We start from the raw sequence: 18,652 nt of genomic DNA, 5'->3' as shown, positions 1-18,652 counted from the left end.
AGGTAATAGAAATGTACAGCTATGGTTATATTGTCAGCGTCTCCAAACTCCAAGCCCTGATCTTTGTTTTAGCAAGGAAAAAAAAGGCTTATGTAACCAAAGAGAAAACGTGGCTGTAAATCAGTTCTTTATTGTGCGCCACAGTGCATGATTCAGAATAAAAAACACTAAGGAAAGATTACTTATTAATATTAGGCTTAAAATCATATCAGCTATTCCGACCTAATGTTTAGAACAGACTTTTATGTAGGCACAGATGTGTTGTAGGCCTGTGATGAAATGCTACTAACACTTGCATGTTTATATCAGATACTTCATAGAGAAGACAAACAGACACAAGTAATCAAGACCTCTCTCATGACCTACATACGAATTTCAGAGCCTACAAAGAAAAACCAAAGGGTGAAGCTGGGGTAGTGCTGAGGTAATACAGTTTGGACCCTAGCACCGGGAGGGAGAAAGGGGGGGTAAAAAAAAAAAAAAAACAAAAACAAAAACAGAGTTGCATTAATAGATTTAGAAAAAAAAAAGCAATATCTTCCTTGATCAAAGAGCTTTCATAAATCAATATGAAAGACAACCACCATCCAAAAGGAAAACCGACAGCAGGCAGTTTTTAAATGGTTAGCATGCATGGCAAAAGAGGTTAGTTCATTTTATATTATAGGCTGACTAGGATGTAATAAAGCAGCAATTGGTAAAATGTCAACCATCAATTCCAGGTGCTAAGTACTTAAGTGTTCACTGTACTAATGCTTCATGTTTTCTCTCTGTTTCCTAACCAAATTAAAATTAGCATTGGTGAAGTTGAGAAACAGGATCCTTCTCTTATTTATTGCACCACTTGGATGGCTATCAGAATTAAACTATAACCCAGTGTTCACCACAAGATGCTGGTTAGGTTAGAGCACTGAGGCTAGAGAGACAGTGCAAGGTTAAGAGCACTTACTGCTCTCGCAAAGCATGCTGTTTCAGTTGCCAGCACCCAGCTGGATGGTCTAACTCCACTTCCAGGGGATCTGGTGCCCTCTTCTGGCCTCTTCAGGCACTGCACCCAAGCACTACCATCCCATAATTTAAAATACCAGTATCTTTTAAAAAGGATTATGCTTATGATCTATTCATATAAAGGGGAACTGCAGACATATAAAAGAATAAAGTATATTTCCTGTCTTAAAATGGGGAAAAATAGTATTACAAATTCAGAGGCTAAGGCAAAGACACATTTAATCCTGTGCTGAAATAACAAGGAATCAGACAAAAACAAGTAAACAACAAATACAGATGTGAGGGAGTACCAAGGATTCACCTGAAGCCACACAAACTCAAGATGGCCAATGGCAGAAGTTCCTTGGGCCCATTTTGGCATGGAGAAGTAGAAAGATGGAGATAAAATCCAACACATGCAGGCACTCCCTATTTCCATTACATAAGATGGGCGAGGCAGGGTAGAGAAGAAAGAATTCACTATCAATGCTAGCTGTTCACTGAAGAGAAATAGTAGTTACACAACTGCATGCCGTAACAAACTTCACAGGGAACCGTGAAGAATTCCTGCTCTCCTGCACCAGTCACTGTCAGTTCCACCCATCTCTTCCCAAGATGAGTAATGGTAGTAAGTGTCAGTTCAGGACACTTACGGAAGTACAGTGATGGCAAAAGAACCTGCCCAGGAACAGATGACAAGTGTGACCACAGTGAGCTATGAAGAAAGCCTTAACCATCCATCCTTCTTTCCGCAGCGTAAGATCTCAGGGATACCTAACAAGATGAGCTGCTTTATAGGCCGACAGAACTCAACAAAGAAAAATAAAACTACCTACTATAGAAATGAAGGTGTCGTTAGAAGCAACACTAAGAACAAGCACCATTTATTTGTGTACATATGGAAGTCTAAATAAAAGGACTGGATGGGAATGGTAGAGCCAGAAAACAGAGGAAGGAGGCCCAGGATGTCTAATGGAAGAAAAGGTTTCAGATGCAATTCTCAAAAGTCTTTCAAAATAAAAAAAAAATACATTCAGAGACTGACAGGGTCCACGGCTTAGGAAGAAGTCTCAAAGCTATCAGTACTGCTGATGTCCCAAGAAAGCCATGAGACTTCAAATTTATGGAGAAATTCCTTGAACCAAGAAAAAAGTCACCTCTACAAGGGGGAGAATCAGTCTTAGATTTTGTCCTCAATATTAATGCTTGAATAAGTGTTATCAGGAAAAATAATATTGATCCATTTTTTTTTTGAGACTGGCTTTGGAGGCTGTCCTGGAACTAGCTCTTGTACACCAGGCTAGTCTCGAACTCACAGAGATCCACCTGCCTCTGCCTCCCGAGAACTGGGATTAAAGGTGTGCACCACCACGGCCCGGCTGATCCAAAAATTTTATGCTTAGCCAAACCACTGTTAACATTTGGATAGGTATTCCCTCTACTTTAGAAATGAAGCCCACTTTTCCATGAAGAAGATAAATGTTACTACATTAACCCAGTAGATAATAAATCATGAAGTATATGAAAGTAAACATATATTGGTAAAAACTACCAGGCCACAAAAAATACTGGTCCAATAATTTTAATTCAGAAAACAACTGTTAAAGTTTAAAAGCAACAGAAAGAAAATCTGGAGACTTAAGAAGGAAGAGTTTAAAGAAAATAAAGATTTACATGAGTGTTTCTTGCAAAATCTTTCAAAAGACAGGTTTAGTCAAACAAGAAATAAGGAAAGAAACTAGCCACAGAATAGCTAGATCTATTGTTTTAGAACAAAATGGAAAGCTAATAATTCCTGAAAATGGAGGATTGAAGGCGCTAAACAGTAAGGTTGAAAGAGCAAAGGTGAAAGGTTAGTGCACAAGTATGACAAATTTCTTATCTTTTTATGTCCCCTAAAATAGTTATAGAGGCATAAATATATCTAAATATAGCACAATAAAGCTAAAGTGAATATAAATGAATCGTTAAAAAGAAGACACATGGCTGCTGGTGGTGGTGCACACCTTTAATCTCAGCACTTGAAAGGCAGAGGCAGGTGGATGTCTGTGAGTTTGAGACCAGCCTGGTCTACAAAGTGAGTTCCAGGACAGCCAGGATTGTTACACAGAGAAACCATGTCTGGGGAGAGGGGAGGGAGGGAGAAAAAAGAAAAGAAAAGGAAAGAAAAGGAAAGAAAAGGAAAGAAAAGAAAAGAAAAGAAAAGAAAAGAAAAGAAAAGAAAAGAAAAGGGCACATGTATTGTTTTATTGTTAAGAGAACTGGAAGCTTGGATGTAGCTCATGAGTGCTTCTTGTCTGGTATGTGCAAGGCCCTGGGCATGCTGAACAACAAAAAGGCAGGGGTAGGGGTGCCAAGGGGTGAGGGAGAGGAGGAGGTAAAGAAGTCAACAAAGATGCCACTGGGGCAGCTCTACAACTAACTGTCTTCTGTTTGGGACTGAGAGATAATGCGAAGATTAAGAGCTCCCCCTGCTGCTGCACAGGACCTGAGTTCTGTCCCAGAACTCAGCAGCGGGGCAGCTAACAACTGCCTGTAACTCTAGCTCCAGGGGAACTGACACCCTCCTCTGTCCACACACACACAACCACACACACACATACACATCTTTTAAAAAAAATATGTTCAATTATTCTCACGACACATATAATAAATTAGGTATTTCTTCAAAGCTAGCAATGTGACTATACGGGAGTTTTATAGAATGAAGTTGTAAAAAAGGAAAGGAAAATTGGGTGCTAGTGCTTTAAATATAGGTGCTAAGTTCTTTTATTCCAACTCCTAACTCACCAGTGTAAATAGAGGCTTCTCTCGCAGCCACAGGCATATTGGAGGTATTGGCCACCAGTGCTGTCCTCTTCATGATGGATTCTACTTTACCATCAACTTCCATAGTGAGCTAAAAGCATAAAACCCATTAGTGATCCTCCAGTTTCTAAGTATAACATTTTAACATTTTAAATTCTCCCCACTTTAAAAATTTATGGCTTGCTCATGTTTAATCAGTCAGAATTCCCAAAGAATATCCCCCATTGTGCCAACACCTCTTGCCTGGTTCACAGCACTGTTTGACAAATGGACAGTTTCATCAAGTGAACAAAGGAAACCCATTATTTTGTGAAAAAGGAAACATTACTACAGTAACCCTAGATCACAAAGCCCATTTATATGTCTGGTTTCTTATTTAGACACTATCTTGTGTAGTCCAGGCCAGCCCTGAACTACTGACCCTCCTGGCTCTGTCTCCCAAAATACAGGAATTGGCGGCATGTGCCACCACACCTAGCTAAATATAAATGTTCTATTGTTTTATCCATCTCATTTTTCTCAAGTGAGAACAAAGATGAGAAATTTTAGGTGTTTGACTTTGAAGAATTCATTTCATTTTTTTAAAAATATACAAATTGATCACAAATAGCTATTTAAAATTCTTCAAAAATATCTTGACAACTGAAAGCACTTTTTGTTTTTTTAACCCAGCCTAAAACTATTAATTGCCAACGACAGCTAACATGCTGTATTTTCTCTAGAAGATTATTGACATTCTCTACAGACAGACCTCGGGGAAGTCCCGGAGAACTTCGGACATCTCATTTCCTCTTTCTCCACATCCTACATAGATGATCACGTCACTGTTGGAATACTTGGACAGCGACTGTGAAATCACTGTCTTTCCACAGCCAAAAGCACCTGGAATAGCAGTAGTTCCTCCCTGAACACACCTAAAAGACAATAACAACAACAACAACAACAAATCAAAACAAACACCACCAAAAAGATGGGTGTTGCAGTTCATGCCAGTAGCCCCAGCATTTGGGAGATTGAGGCAGTAGGATCATCATGACTGGATGTTGCAGGCAAGTCTGAGGTACAGAGTGAGACACTGTCTCAAAACAACAAAAAACAAATTAGCAAATATTTTATTATCATTAATCTTCTCTACCATTTACAGTTACATTATAGATGGAAAGTGAAAATGTATTCCATAAGGCACCCCGAGGAAGAGCTATATGGAAATAGCGAGGTAAGCAAAATAGCACTAATGACATTCATGTTTATATAAGTGTGATCATGAAAAGAACACCTGGATTAAAAGTATAAGCAACATTTGAAGCATATTTCCTGAGGAAATAGGAAAGTAGGAAGCCCAAGACATACTGAAGCTTACAGGAGTTGTGTCCACATGAGAGCAGGAACTTCACAGAAGGCAATGTTCAAAGTTGTGAGGAATTAAAAATACTGACATTTGTTTTTCTTTCTTTTTTTTTTTTTTCCTTTTAATTTTTCAAGTCAGGGTTTCTCCACGGAGATCTGTCTGCCCTGGAACTCACTCTATAGACCAGGCTGGCCTCTCACTCAGAGATCCGCCTGCCTCTGCCTCCCTGAGGCTTGATATTTATTTCTTAGGTTGATCAAATATGGGAACAATGATGACAGAAGTGAGACTAGTTAAAGGGAATAACAATGCCAAGGGCAGGGTAGAGTGGATTTACATGGGAGAGAGGAGAAGAGGTAGTATCATGTGTATTCTTTCTAATTTGGCCATGAAGATGAGGGGGAAAGTAGCTGACAGGTGAACAGGATCAATAAGGAAAGCCTACCTTTTTTCTCCTCCCCCTTCCTCTCTTTTTCACTAACCAGGACCTTTATAAGAAAGCATAAGGGCACTAGGGGTGGGAAACGGAAGGAGCGGCAAATTCAGTCTCCAGTTTCTCAGTGAAGGAGAAAGGAGAAGAAGGAAGGATGGAGTTGAATATTGGAAATATGTAGAGCAGCATGAACAGCTTCAGAGAAAAGCAGAGAATCACAAGCAGAGGACTGCCATGCAGCAGTGTGTGTGGAGAGCCGGTCTTTCTCAGGGGTATGTGCAAAGCAGGAGGAAACAGCTGGACTGACTTATACCTGGGATTTTGTCAGGTGAGTCTGACAGAATACAAAGTTTTCCTACACCACTAGGAAGCATTCATAGGAATCAGTATGTGGGGTCTAACCTGAATAATGAAGGACATAGGACCATGAAGAAAGAGATCTTCTCAGGAAAAAGTAATAAATAGTACAATAGACTTTGAAGAGTAAGAGACTCTGAGGTCAGTGGCAGACTGTAGGGAGGGCTGGGGACTGAGGTCAGTGGCAGAGTGCCTGCTTAGCCACTGTGAGGTTGAGGGAGAAACCAGTCTTTTTTTGGAAATTAAACGATGAGGGCCTTATAGAAAGCACAGCAGAATACAGTGAAGCCCATGTCTAGCAAAAGAAAATAAAAGAGCACACTATAAATCACTACTCCTGGCAGCATACAGAGTCCATCTGGTTTCAGAGATTAACAATCTATAGTAATCCAATCTACTAATTCAAGGACAATTTAAGAAAGACAGTTATATTCTTTTTTCCCAGAGTCTTTTGGAAATTTTATTTTTCAGTAAGTTTTCAAAAATAATGCTATTTGTCACTGCAGAGTAAAAAACTTTGACTCAATTATTGGCAGCAGATGTACCTAACTCATCATTGTTACCCTATCACAGTATTAAATACAAAGAATTCATAACTGCAAAGATTATGAAAAGACAGGGACTTATACTAACTCAAGGGTAAATGGTGGAACACATCAAACTTACGGGAAAAGTGCATCCAGAACTCTCTGACCAGTAAGCAAAGGATGGTTTGCTGGTAGCTTTTCAGTGACAGGACGAACCTGACGCACAGGCCATACTTGGACCATGCTGAACTTCTCCTTTATACCTTCAAATTCAAGTTCCAGGACGACATCCTGTAAAAGCAAATGAAAACAGCAGAATTTTAAGGGTGGCTAAATCTGTGAATCCTTCTTCCAAAATGTAAGCAACCCTGGGTTCCTCATGTGGCTAGAATGTGGAAACAGCAGAATTTTAAGGGTGGCTAAATCTGTGAATCCTTCTTCCAAAATGTAAGCAACCCTGGGTTCCTCGTGTGGCTAGAATGTGGAAACAGCAGAATTTTAAGGGTGGCTAAATCTGTGAATCCTTCTTCCAAAATGTAAGCAACCCTGGGTTCCTCGTGTGGCTAGAATGTGGCTGTTAAACAAGAAGGGAGATGTGCACTTTCTATGGCCATGCTTTTTATACCAGGTGCACTACCAGCTCATTGAGTAATAAAAAGTATCGAAAGAGGCTTTTGGAAAGCAGCTACATAAATTGTACATACATGTTCTTAAAGGACACATGTTCCTCGGATTGGGGAAAAGATGGAGGTTTCACATTTACTTTTCATCACATTTTATTATAGCAATCTTATAATGCTTTAATGAAAAATACATGTTAAAAGCCCCCAAAATAAAGCTAGACAGTGGTGGCACACACCTTTAATGCCAGCACTTGGGAGGCAAGAGGCAGACGGATCTCTGGGAGTTTGAGGCCAGCCTGGTCTACAGAGTGAGTTCCAGGACAGCCAGGACTTCACGGAGAAACCCACTGTCATAAAACAAAAGGAAAAAAAAAGAAAAAAAAGCTCCTCCAAATTTAATACTAATTTTTATTAGTATACTTAAAAAAGAAAGTGATAATATGACAGCATCTATGAACACCGAGTCTGTTTCAATTATTCTCAGATTATTCCAAATTTCACGAGAAGCCTATAGTTCGGTTAACAAATGAAGGTCTGTGCTAGGGCAATTCTTCCACTGGGAATGGGTGAGTCTCTGAGTCAGTGAACAACTCCAGACAGCTGTCCCAGAATCCCAAACCAATTGTGCTCTCTGTATTATCTTTCACAAATACTTTTTGAAAAACTGCTTACTGCATTTTTCTAGTGGGACATTACATGCTATCATGGTTTTCTCAATAAAATTATCTTCAGATTCAAAGACTGCTATGAGTCTATCGTGTCTGACAGTATGTGACATAAATAAAATTAATAAACTAAGTTACAAATGGTGCACTGTTGCAGGATATTTGATTGTGCTATGAAACCCTGAGACTGTGTTAATGAAATTAACCTTGGATCGGGAGTGGAGCCAGTGACTAGCTGACAAGAACTAGCCATAGAGAGTATGGAGGACCCAGAAATACAGATAGCTAGACACAGGAAGGAGGAGGGAAGGACTTAAGAGTTTCATGGTCTTTTTTGTTTGGGATGGTGTGGGGAGGCTTGCTCTCTGGCTGGGTCAGCTGGTTGCTTTTTGGCTTCTCTGATCTATCAGGTTTTCACTCCAACATCTGATTTCCAAGTCTTCATTGGTAAATAGAACAACTTAGATAAAAACGACAGTCACTCTGGTTCTGGTGGGACTGGAAATGCCACCGGGCTGAGGTCTGGGCAGTGTGGTAAGACTGAGGACCTTGGGGTGCAGACAGTAGTTAAAATATCAATAGATTTAGGTGTGGCCGCTAAGCACAAATAAAACAACAGCACACTTAAAGTAATAATTCACATAATCTATTATGTAATTATTACGTAAATACTGATTGACAGTTAATTTCAAAGTCTATTCTAATTCTAATGACTATGAGATTTAGGCAAATTCATCAGGTATATTCTGCTTCTTGTATCCTCAAGTCCAGGTCAAAACAAAATCACCCTTAAAAACTTACATAGCTCAGTGGTAGAGTGATTATTTAGCATATGAGAGGCTCTGGACTTGCTCCCTATCATCACAAAAATAAATAAAATAAATGAATAAACAAATAAAAAACTTAAATTATTAAAAATGGTTTAATGGTTTTAGGACACGGAACTGGTAACCACCATATATTAACAGGCTGCTGTGTAGAACAAAACCTACACAGTACTTACAGAGGCGTCGTAATTCCCAGGTGGTGCGATGTAGGTCACACTTCCTCTGTTGCGTGGGGGTAACATGATTTTGTGTCTGATGAGTGAGTTCTCATTGACAATCCCATAAATATCTCCACCAGTGATATGACTACCAACCTAAGGAACAAATGCATTCATTCTTTAGTGCTTGAATAAACCAAGTGGACTTACCCTTATTTTGTAATTTAAATCATTTGCCTAGCTTACAAATAAAGCATTAGTTCAATAGTACAGTAAGTGCATAAAAACTAGACAGTATATCCATGGTTTATGCTTATTTGGACTAAGAGTATAAAACAGTTCACTAAATACACATTTCAGTCTTACACCAACATTAGGAATTCCTGGTTACACAGACATACCCGTAGGTTTTTGCTTGGTGTAAACTCCCATTTGATATCTCTGCTAAGAGCAGACACATTTACTCCTCTGGGAATGTAGATACTTTGGGTCTGATTGCTGATATCCGACAGGGGTCTCTGAATACCATCAAAAATGGCTCCCATAATGCCAGGACCGAGCTCTACTGAAAGGGGCTTCCCAGTGCGAAGTACAGGGTCTCCAACAGAGACACCAGCTAGAAACAGCAGTTGAGGAAAAGGTAAAACAAAGTTTGAAGATACTATTAATAGGAAGCACCAGTTTAAAAGGGGCATGACACTTAAGGAGATAAATTATAAGTTCCCAAGTTTCCGATAACCTTGATTTCAGTAATATTTTGCAGTGTCCAAGGATGAAAGATATACTTAACATGTCTAGTTATTAAGTAATCATATCCAAAGAATTTAATAAATATGTGTATCCTAACAACTGAGTATCAATGAGAGACTAATGTGTAAACTGGAAACAAAAAAAATCAATTTCAGTCCTAATAACCACAATTCTAATAAACAGAATGGTGTAGATAGTTTTTGGATACTGTATATCTTTCAGTAAGATGGAAACCTACTGCATATTTATGTCTACCTCCTTGGATTTTTAGCCCAGTAAGCACCAAAAGCTCAGCCTCCCAAACATTCATAAAACCAGTGACAAGAATATAACACAACCAAATACTAAATGACTAGTCATGTCTGATGAAGTGTCTGTTATTCCTGTGTGAATCTCAGGATGTTCTGGGCACTGCCTGAGTCTGCTGCAGCTCCCCAAGTGCCTCTGCAGTTAGGAGTCACAGGTTTAAGAACAAGACACAAAAGCCTCTCATTAATTCATCATGTTGAACACACTGCTGAAGAACAGTAGTCTTCTATAAAGAATAGTGATACTTAGACAAAAAGATCAAAAATTTTGAGAACTAAGGAAATGTGTTAGAAAGAGCAGAAGCCTAAAATTGAGCATAGATAGTGAATCTGCCTTGTTGTACAGTATTTATTGACAGAACAATCAAGAAAACTTTCATTGAGATTAACTTAGGAATATCTCTCAAAATTAAAAATGGTTAGAGCACTGTTTAAAAGACTACAAATCATCAAAATGTATACTATTAAATGCAAAGTCATGATAATCCTATGTTATGGAATTATATATAGCTATAAAAAAGGAGTAAGAACATCTACAAATTATAGTAAAAAGGTCATTATTTGTATCTGATAGGAATTTTATTAAACCTACAATGAAGTTCAAAGAATTTTTCAAAAAAAAAAAAAACCTTCCTTTCTCTAGATTACATCATTAGCATTTTACCATATTTATCTCATTATCCTCATCTTCTACGATCCAAGTATCTTAAAATGGTAAACAGATAAAGACTAGTCTACACAAAATGCTATCTTATGGGAAGAAAGGACAAAGACTTGTTTGCATTTGTAAAGATATATGATTTAAATTAGAACAAAATATAATGATATATGTGTATAAAAATGCCTTAATGAATCCCATTATGTTATATGCTAAGGCAAAACAAGAGAAACCTAGAAGTACAGAAGGATACACAATAATTATAAGTAACTATCAAAGTAGTGCTATGTGTCTTGAAATTGGCCAGATAGAGGCCAAAACATTTAGGGAGTATTGTCACTTCATACATTTTCATTAACTTTAAGTCAACAAACCCTGTGAAAAAGAGAATAACTATGGGGTGAGGTACAACTCAGTATTAGTATGTGTGCTTGCCATGTATTCGGGTCTGTGTTAAATTCCATCTGTCTTTCAACTAACTAGATAAGAGATAAAGGTTATCAATAAACACATACACTCCCAAAACTGTTTTAGCCAGGACTTCATGCCGACAGAGACTTCTAACTGGTTCTGGGGCGATAGCTCAGTTATTAAAGTGCTTGCCTTGCAAGCATGAGGCTCTGACCCAATCTTCAGAAATGTGTTAAAATGTACATCTTCCGATCTCAGCCCTGGAGAGGCTGAATGGGATTCTTGGGGCAGGAGAGCCAGCAAGTCTAGACTCTTTGGCAAGCTCCATGCAAAGTGTTGGGTGGTACTTGCGGTTATCTTCTGGTCTTCACCCACGTGCGTCCTCACATACATGTGGACCTGCACGCACGCATGCAAACACAGAGACTTCCAAACTTTCTTAGCATTCCTTTACTGTGTGTGCATGATGCAGGCATGGAAAGGAGAGGACAGCTTTGTGCCGTCAATTTTCTCCTTCCACCTTTGCTTGAGTCCAGGGACCAGAATCATCTTGTGAGGATTGGCACCATGACCTTCACAGGCTCCACTATCTTACCAGCCCCTCCTCTATTTTTACAGAAAATTGGAAATAGGTATTATGCATAAAAGTCAATTTTGTAGTAACCCAATAGTAAGGATTTCTTAGTGATAAAGCTATAAATATTATTCAATGAAGATTGAGAATGGTCAATGATCTATACTTATTATTTTAAATAAAAATCATGACTGGGTAATTTTAACCAAGTAAGACAATATTATTATTGTATTTATGCTTTCTTTTGCAGTAAAAAACCTTCTGAACAAATTTCCAACTGTATTCCCCAAGTTTGTGACACCAAACGTTAAGAACAATGAAAATTCAGAATGTAATTCCAATTTCTTAATTAAGAGCACTAATTCCCAGTAGCTCTTTCTTGAATATATTCCTTTATGGTATGCACATTTCTCATGCACTGCCATTGGTTATCATTGCTGCTTCTTTGCCTTAAATCCTTAAGCCCTGTCACACAGCAAGTGGCAGGAAACTGAACAGAAAAAGGATACAAGTTTCTTCATACACCTGAATGGTAGCCATGTCACCTTCCAATCGAATAATCTCTCCCACCAGCTCGCTGTGACCCACTCTCACCAGCTCATACATGGCTGCACCTGCCATGTTACAGGCCGTAACCACTGCAAAGAACAAGAGATTGTTGACCCAAAGTTCTGTGAATAATTAGTTAATTTCAACATCCAATAAACCCAATAGCATGCCTTCTCATTTATTCATATGGAAGAAGACTCCCACTATGGAGTAATCTTTACAGTTTCACATAAAGATATATTTTTAGTAAATGATACAAAGAAGGAAACAAAACAGACTTTTAAGCTAAGGTTATTGACTAATGCAACACAAAAGCAAACTATTTAAAGCACTTGAAGTCCCACAGGAAAACTCTTACCTTGTAGTATTGAAGTACGTTCTGAACAGCCCAAGTTACTTTAATATATGTAATGAAGGGTTTTGAAACCATAAGCAAGCAAGCAAACAAACAAGCAAACAAGCACCTAACATTGGCATTAAGAGCTTTAGGATGTCATACAGTAACTAGTTTATTATGCTGTTATCCCTTGAGAGATAACAATAAAGCAAGATTCTTGCCTCTCATTACGTTAAACCAGTGATTCTAAAGTTTCCTTAGATGTGGACCTTTAGGACCTTTAATAAACTGATAATTCTAGAATTAAAAAAAAAATTCTTATACCTAGCCAGATGGTATGTATAAGAGAAAGATAAAGGTACATGGGCTAGGAATGTCATTGGTTAATTTTATTGAGGGAAATCATTTACATGTGAAACCAATAACCCAGGTCAGCTATGAACATCCAGTCTCAGCAGCTCTCCGAGCCCGACCAAAACCCGGAGAGAGCTGCACTTCCTTTGCCCAGACCTATATCCCACATGTCCTGTATGCACCTGTGACCACGCCAGACAGGTACCTAGTAAGATCTCTCCCTACAGGTACGCATTTGGGAAGCAGAGACATGAAGATCAGGGTTTCAAGGTTGGCCTTCCCTATATTTAGCAAGTTCTAGGCCAGCTCAGGTTACTTGAAGCCTCACATATGCATAAACCATTCCTTTCATTAAACAATAGGATGTTTATAGTCAGTCTCTCATCACTGGATAAACTTTCAGTTAAGAAAGGACCTCTATTTTTAAACTTTCTTTCACAAGCAGGAGTCAGAATTAAAACTTGCTATTTTGGATCATGCTGTCTAGCAAGCAAAAATTATTTTCCTGGAAGGAAGAGACATTTGTAGAAATGTATAAGAATGAACCCATTCTTAATACTTAGCCCGTGATACAACTGATTGCAACTACATGAGAGGGATTATTGCAGTGGGAAAGGATAAATGTTTAATTAACCTGATCTAGAAAACTGAAGATTTATTCATTTTCTACTTACTTCCAAATCTAAAATGTAAGAAGAATTACAATGCCTTGAAATATCAGATAATGAATTTAAAAATCCCATTTCATAAAACCCAAAGGTTTTCTATTACAGAGGTTCTCAACCTGTGGTTTACGACCCCCTTTGGGGTCACACATCAGATACCCTTCATATCAGGTATTTACAGTTTTATTCTGGAATAACTTTTGGTTGGGGGTTCCCACAGCATGAGGAACTGTACTAAAGGGTGGCAGCATTAGGAAGGGTGAGAACCACTGCTCTACTAAGACGTACTTAGGAATTAAAAAAGGGATCAACAACAATGAAATGTGTACTCTTTACTTCTTGCCAATGAGCCCAAGCTCATTTAATTCTTGGAGAGATAAAGGGGGGTACATTAACTAAGTCTTCATTTGAGAAACACCAAAAAGATGCCATCACGTTCACTGTGATTAGAAGAAAACACTGCAGCATGAAACTTAAAGGAAAGATTTTTTTTTTGGGGGGGGGGATGTTTTGAGACAGGGTTTCTCTGTGGCTTTGGTGGCGGGCATTGGTGGCGCATGCCTTTAATCCCAGCATTTGGAAGGCAGAGGCAGGAGGATCTCTGTGAGTTCGAGGCCAGCCTGGTCTCCAGAGCCAGTACCAGAATAGCCTCCAAAGCCTCCCTGTCTCGAAAAACCAAAAAACAAAACAAAACAAAACAAAACAAAACAAAAACAATGAGCAGGTTGTACCTAGGGAACTATAATTCATATTTTTAGTGATATTAAAAAAACTCAAATACTAAAATGAGATGATTATCTTAAAATACAAGGTTTGACAAAATGGATATAAAACTACTTTCTATCTCAGTATCAGGCCATCAGACTTCTTTCTCTCAAATAGCCAGTTGTGAAATACCTGGAATAATCATTCAGATAGATGTATAAACACAAAGAGGACAGGTTAACATTACTAAGAAATGCTCTGAAGATCATTAGAGCATTTAATGCTCTAAATAAGCAAGAATACTTATTTTACATAAGGTGCTGTGTATTAAAAGCTATAAACCAGGCTGGAGAGATGGCTCAGTGGTTAAAAGCAGACTGTTTCTCCAGAGGCCCCAAGTTCAATTCTCAGCACCCATATGGCAGCTCACAACTGTCTTATCTATACGCAGGCAAAACACCAATGCCTATCAAATAAAAATAAAAAAAAAATTAAAAGCTATAAACCTTAAAGCTTTTTAAATTTCAAATTTAACAAAAAAAAATTAAGTTATATTTCCTTAACAAGCATGGTATCACAAAGTTGTGTATCAATGACAGACTTTCAGATGTGTATATGACTAGTGCTTGATGAACCATTACAATGGCTACATTACTTCATTCCCATAGTCACTACAAGATCTTAAAGTGACAAACAACTTTTGTGGGTCAGCAAGAACCTGTGTTTCTCCCCAAGGCACCTTGGAAAGATCACAGTGAGTCATCCTTGCTCTTAGATAACCATATATTACATACCAGGCCCCGAGACTCCATGTACATAACCAAATGTGCTTTCTTTATCTTCGTCACATACTTTGGGGAGCTTGGAGAAATCCATTGTGTTGATTTCCCTAAGACAAAAAAAAGAAAATCATAATTACAAATTCTAAAACAATAGAATTAACATAGATGGTATATTCTCAAATTATAATACCATTTCAGAATAAAATGTAGCATAAAATTCTTAAAATTTGGTTAAAAGTACCTCATTATTTGTTATAATAACCAAACTGCATTTTTACATTTCATATTCCATAGAAAATGTTAAAAATCTCCAGTGATTTATTTAGCCCTTTAAAGCTCATTCCCCTCCAATTACTCAATTACTCATTCCATAACGTCTCAGAAATCTGTGGAGGCTGCTGCCTTTGTCTCAGAGCTTTTCTGCTAGGTTACCTAGTCCAGTAACTCTTTAGGCCTCTATCAAAATGTCATCTTTTTCATCAGGTTGCTCTAAGCATCAATTTCAATTGTGACATATTGCCCCCTCCTTTATTTCTCTATACTTTATGCATCTTTTAAAAATCTTATGAGTGTTTTCCCTTAATGTATGTATATATGTGTACTACATGCATACCTAGTGCCTGCAGAGGCCAGAAGGGGTGTCAGATCTCTTGGAACTGGAGTTATAAGCTGTTGTGAGTCACTGTGTAGGTGCTAGGAACCGAATCCAGGTCTCCTGCAAGAGCAACACAAGCTTGTAACTACTAAGCCACCTCTCTAGGACAAACCTTGTTTTATTTATTTTCTTAAATAATACTTCTCATAGTGTAATGAAACAAACTAAGTATTTCACATTAAAATCTATCTTTAAAAATGCCTAGGGGCATTTTTCCTTTTTTCTTTTAGTAGAACACAGAACCTGTAAACACTAGTACAGGGACCAGCCTGTGCTACACAGAAAGAGATCCTGTCTAAAAACAACAAAGGACACATAAAACAACACCAAAAAGGAAAATCGGTGATGGATTCTGGAGCTAAGAGTTTATTTTGGGGCTGCTGATTTAACTTAATAATTATTAATGATTATATCAGGGCAATGGAACAAATACTTAAATGTGTGAAAAGCTAAACAATGCCCTCCAATCAACCACAAACTTAGTCTTAAATCATTCGGCAACAAAGTGCCACGTCATATGCATTTAGTAAATGTTCAAAGACTACAGTGTTTAGTGAAGCTATCTTGAAGGCCAGGTAGTATTGTGTACAAAGTAGGAAAGCATTCCAGATGGGGGCAATAATAGAAGAATGGAAATAAAATATTCAAGAACAGCAAACAGACCAGTCTCGCTGGTATAAAAGCTTAAGTTAGGGCAACAATAGGGAATAAGTATGCAAAGATATATGATACTAATTTATGGGTCTCTAACCGAATGTCTTCATCCTGTGAACAAAAGGAAATGAGTGAAGACTGAAGGAAGAATGGTGTTCTGTTGCTGTAACACATTAAATCAGAAAAGAGACTGCAAGTAGGATGAGAGACTGAAAACTATGTACTGAATATTTACTGCGTTCCTCCCAAGACAAAGGTCCTGTGTTAAAGCTAGAGAATAAAAGCTGCAATGAAAACATGTGACTATTTTCAAGGAGCTTTTGCTGGTTTACCCAACTGTACTATACAGAAAGCTATAAACACTGTATTGGGAACAGAAGAGATGTGGACGCTACCATAGAGAATGTGGGTCAAGTGTAGATCAATATGGGTAAACCATATATACCAAAAAAGGTAGCCAGGAAGCAAGTTTTGAGAGAGTTGAGTCCAGATAAAAAGAACACAGACAGGAAAACCAACTCCTGAGCTTTGCTGAGTATGGCAATACTGAGGAGTGATTCTCATTATTTTTGGAAATGCTACATCACTTTTATATCATATACAACCTGTAATCCTTTAACTAGATAAAAAAGCTATGTGTAGACCAGAGGTAAATATTGGGTGTTACTCCTCAGGAGTGTCTCCCTTGCTTCTTTGAGAAAGGGTCTTTCTCTAGGGTCTGGGGTTTGCAGATTTGCTCAGACTAGCCAGCCAGTGAGGCCTAGGTATCCACCTGTCTCAACCTCCATAAGCAGACGCTAGGCACTTGACTATCAGTGGGTGGGTGCTGAGAACTGAACTCAAGTCCTCATCCATAAAACTGTAAGCACTTTACGAATTGAACTATCTTCCCAGACCTGCAAATAAGGTTTTCAATAAAATACCAGATAAAGAAAACAAATAAACAAAAAACCTTCGAGACAACCTATGTAGTTAGGAAACAGGTTATCAAAATCTTCAAAACAAGAGGACCGAATGGCTCAGCTAAGAGTCTTGCTGCTCTTACCAGGGATCAGATAACACCCGCCATCTCAAGCAGGTCACAACTGTCTGCATCTCCAGCTCAGGGGGGTCTGATATCCTCTTTTGGCCTCTACAGGTATCCACGGACATCTAAATATATACATAAAGATTCTTCAGGGGCTGGAGAGATGGCTCTTGTGGAGGAGCTGAGTTCAGTTCCCAGCACCCACGTGGTAGCTTCCAATTGTCTATTAAGTCCAGTTCCAGGCGATCCAATGTCTTTTCTGACCTCTGTGGGGTCTTGCATGTATGTGAGGTGCATGCACACATACACATGTACACCTTCAGAGAAGGGGAAATGGTAATGAGGTCACCATCCAGACTAAGCTCTTCCCCAGTGCGGGTATTCCCTGTACCGTGTTTATGATACATGATCATTTGCCCAGTAAAGTGGAAACAGCATGGGACCTTGAGTCAGCTGACTTGGGATCACTTTTAGGTTCCTCTAATGATATGCCGCAGGAAAACTTAGACAAAGCAAAATCTCGTATCTTTAACTGAAAAAACAAGAATTATGCTACCATCTACCTGAGAATTGTGATTTAATTACAGATTTGATCAAATGTTCCTCGTGAAAATGAGAAATGCCACAAACATTCCCTTAGCAATGCTACTTGAGTAGTATCTCAATTTTGAAAAATGTCATTTATTTCCCCCAAATGCCTTCTTTCGCAATGGGTATGTCTGGTTGCCTGTGCATCCTCCTGAGTGCTTTCTGTTGTTCCCTGCTCTAAGGCAGTCTTTTCTACAGCCCCTCACTCCTTGGGCTATCCCTTCAGAAAGTATTTCATCATATTGCCTGAGAAAAGGGATATGAAGAATAACTAACTTAATTTTATTAATCCAAGCCAATATTACCTAATATGTAAAAGGTATGTTTAATGTAGCAGCAGCTGCTATTTCTGCTTTTTAAATAAGATTTTTTTTAGGGTGTGTGTGTGTGTATGTATTTATATGTGTATTGGTGCCTATGAAGTTGGGGGTGGATGAATGTTTGGCCTGCATGTACATATGTGTACCACATGCATGCCTGATGCCTGAGGTCAAAAGAGGGCATCAGAGCCCCTGGGACTAGGGTTAGAGATGGTTGTGAGTCTCTATGTGAGTGCTGGAACCCACATCTTCTGCAATAGCAACAAATGATTTTATCCTCAGAACCATCTTTCCAGGCTCTTAAATGTATTATCTCCCTATTATTTAAGTAAAACATAATTACCTGACTAGTTTTTTTATTATACTGTGTAATTTATCATAATTTTATTTACTAAACAATAGAATTTTAAGCACCAATGATGTGCCAGCTGCTGTATTACAGGCAGAAAATATGGCATGATACCCAATCTTCCTTTTATCATCCTCTAATCATCTTCTGGCATAGTGAGATACAAGCCAGCTAGCCAGTTAAAATTAGGAGATGTGCGTATTCTCTGAAGCAGCATATGCTGATTTTACAAG

The 18,652-nt window shown here is 38.4% G+C and overlaps 1 protein-coding gene across 3 annotated transcripts in view; it reads right to left on the bottom strand.

The window, feature by feature from the left end:
- Atp6v1a (ATPase H+ transporting V1 subunit A) overlaps positions 1-18,652 on the bottom strand; it is a 47,948-nt gene that overhangs the window by 13,337 nt on the left and 15,959 nt on the right. For 2 of the 3 annotated variants that reach the window (XM_035444541.1, XM_035444542.1), the window contains exons 2-9: positions 15,440-15,541; positions 14,839-14,933; positions 11,944-12,072; positions 9,135-9,349; positions 8,752-8,889; positions 6,600-6,751; positions 4,547-4,709; positions 3,778-3,886 (exon numbers count right to left, since the gene is read on the bottom strand). In XM_035444541.1, coding sequence (XP_035300432.1) covers positions 3,778-3,886; positions 4,547-4,709; positions 6,600-6,751; positions 8,752-8,889; positions 9,135-9,349; positions 11,944-12,072; positions 14,839-14,920 — 988 coding nt within the window. In that variant the 5' untranslated portion in view covers positions 14,921-14,933; positions 15,440-15,541. The remainder of the gene's footprint in view (positions 1-3,777; positions 3,887-4,546; positions 4,710-6,599; positions 6,752-8,751; positions 8,890-9,134; positions 9,350-11,943; positions 12,073-14,838; positions 14,934-15,439; positions 15,542-18,652) is intronic. The other variant, XM_027412638.2, reaches the window with a different exon arrangement.

Source organism: Cricetulus griseus, chromosome 4 (assembly GCF_003668045.3).
Source record: "Cricetulus griseus strain 17A/GY chromosome 4, alternate assembly CriGri-PICRH-1.0, whole genome shotgun sequence".
NCBI lineage: Eukaryota > Metazoa > Chordata > Mammalia > Rodentia > Cricetidae > Cricetulus > Cricetulus griseus.
The sequence above is the reverse complement of the archived record's forward strand: the minus strand, read 5'-3'. Positions and strand labels throughout refer to the sequence as shown.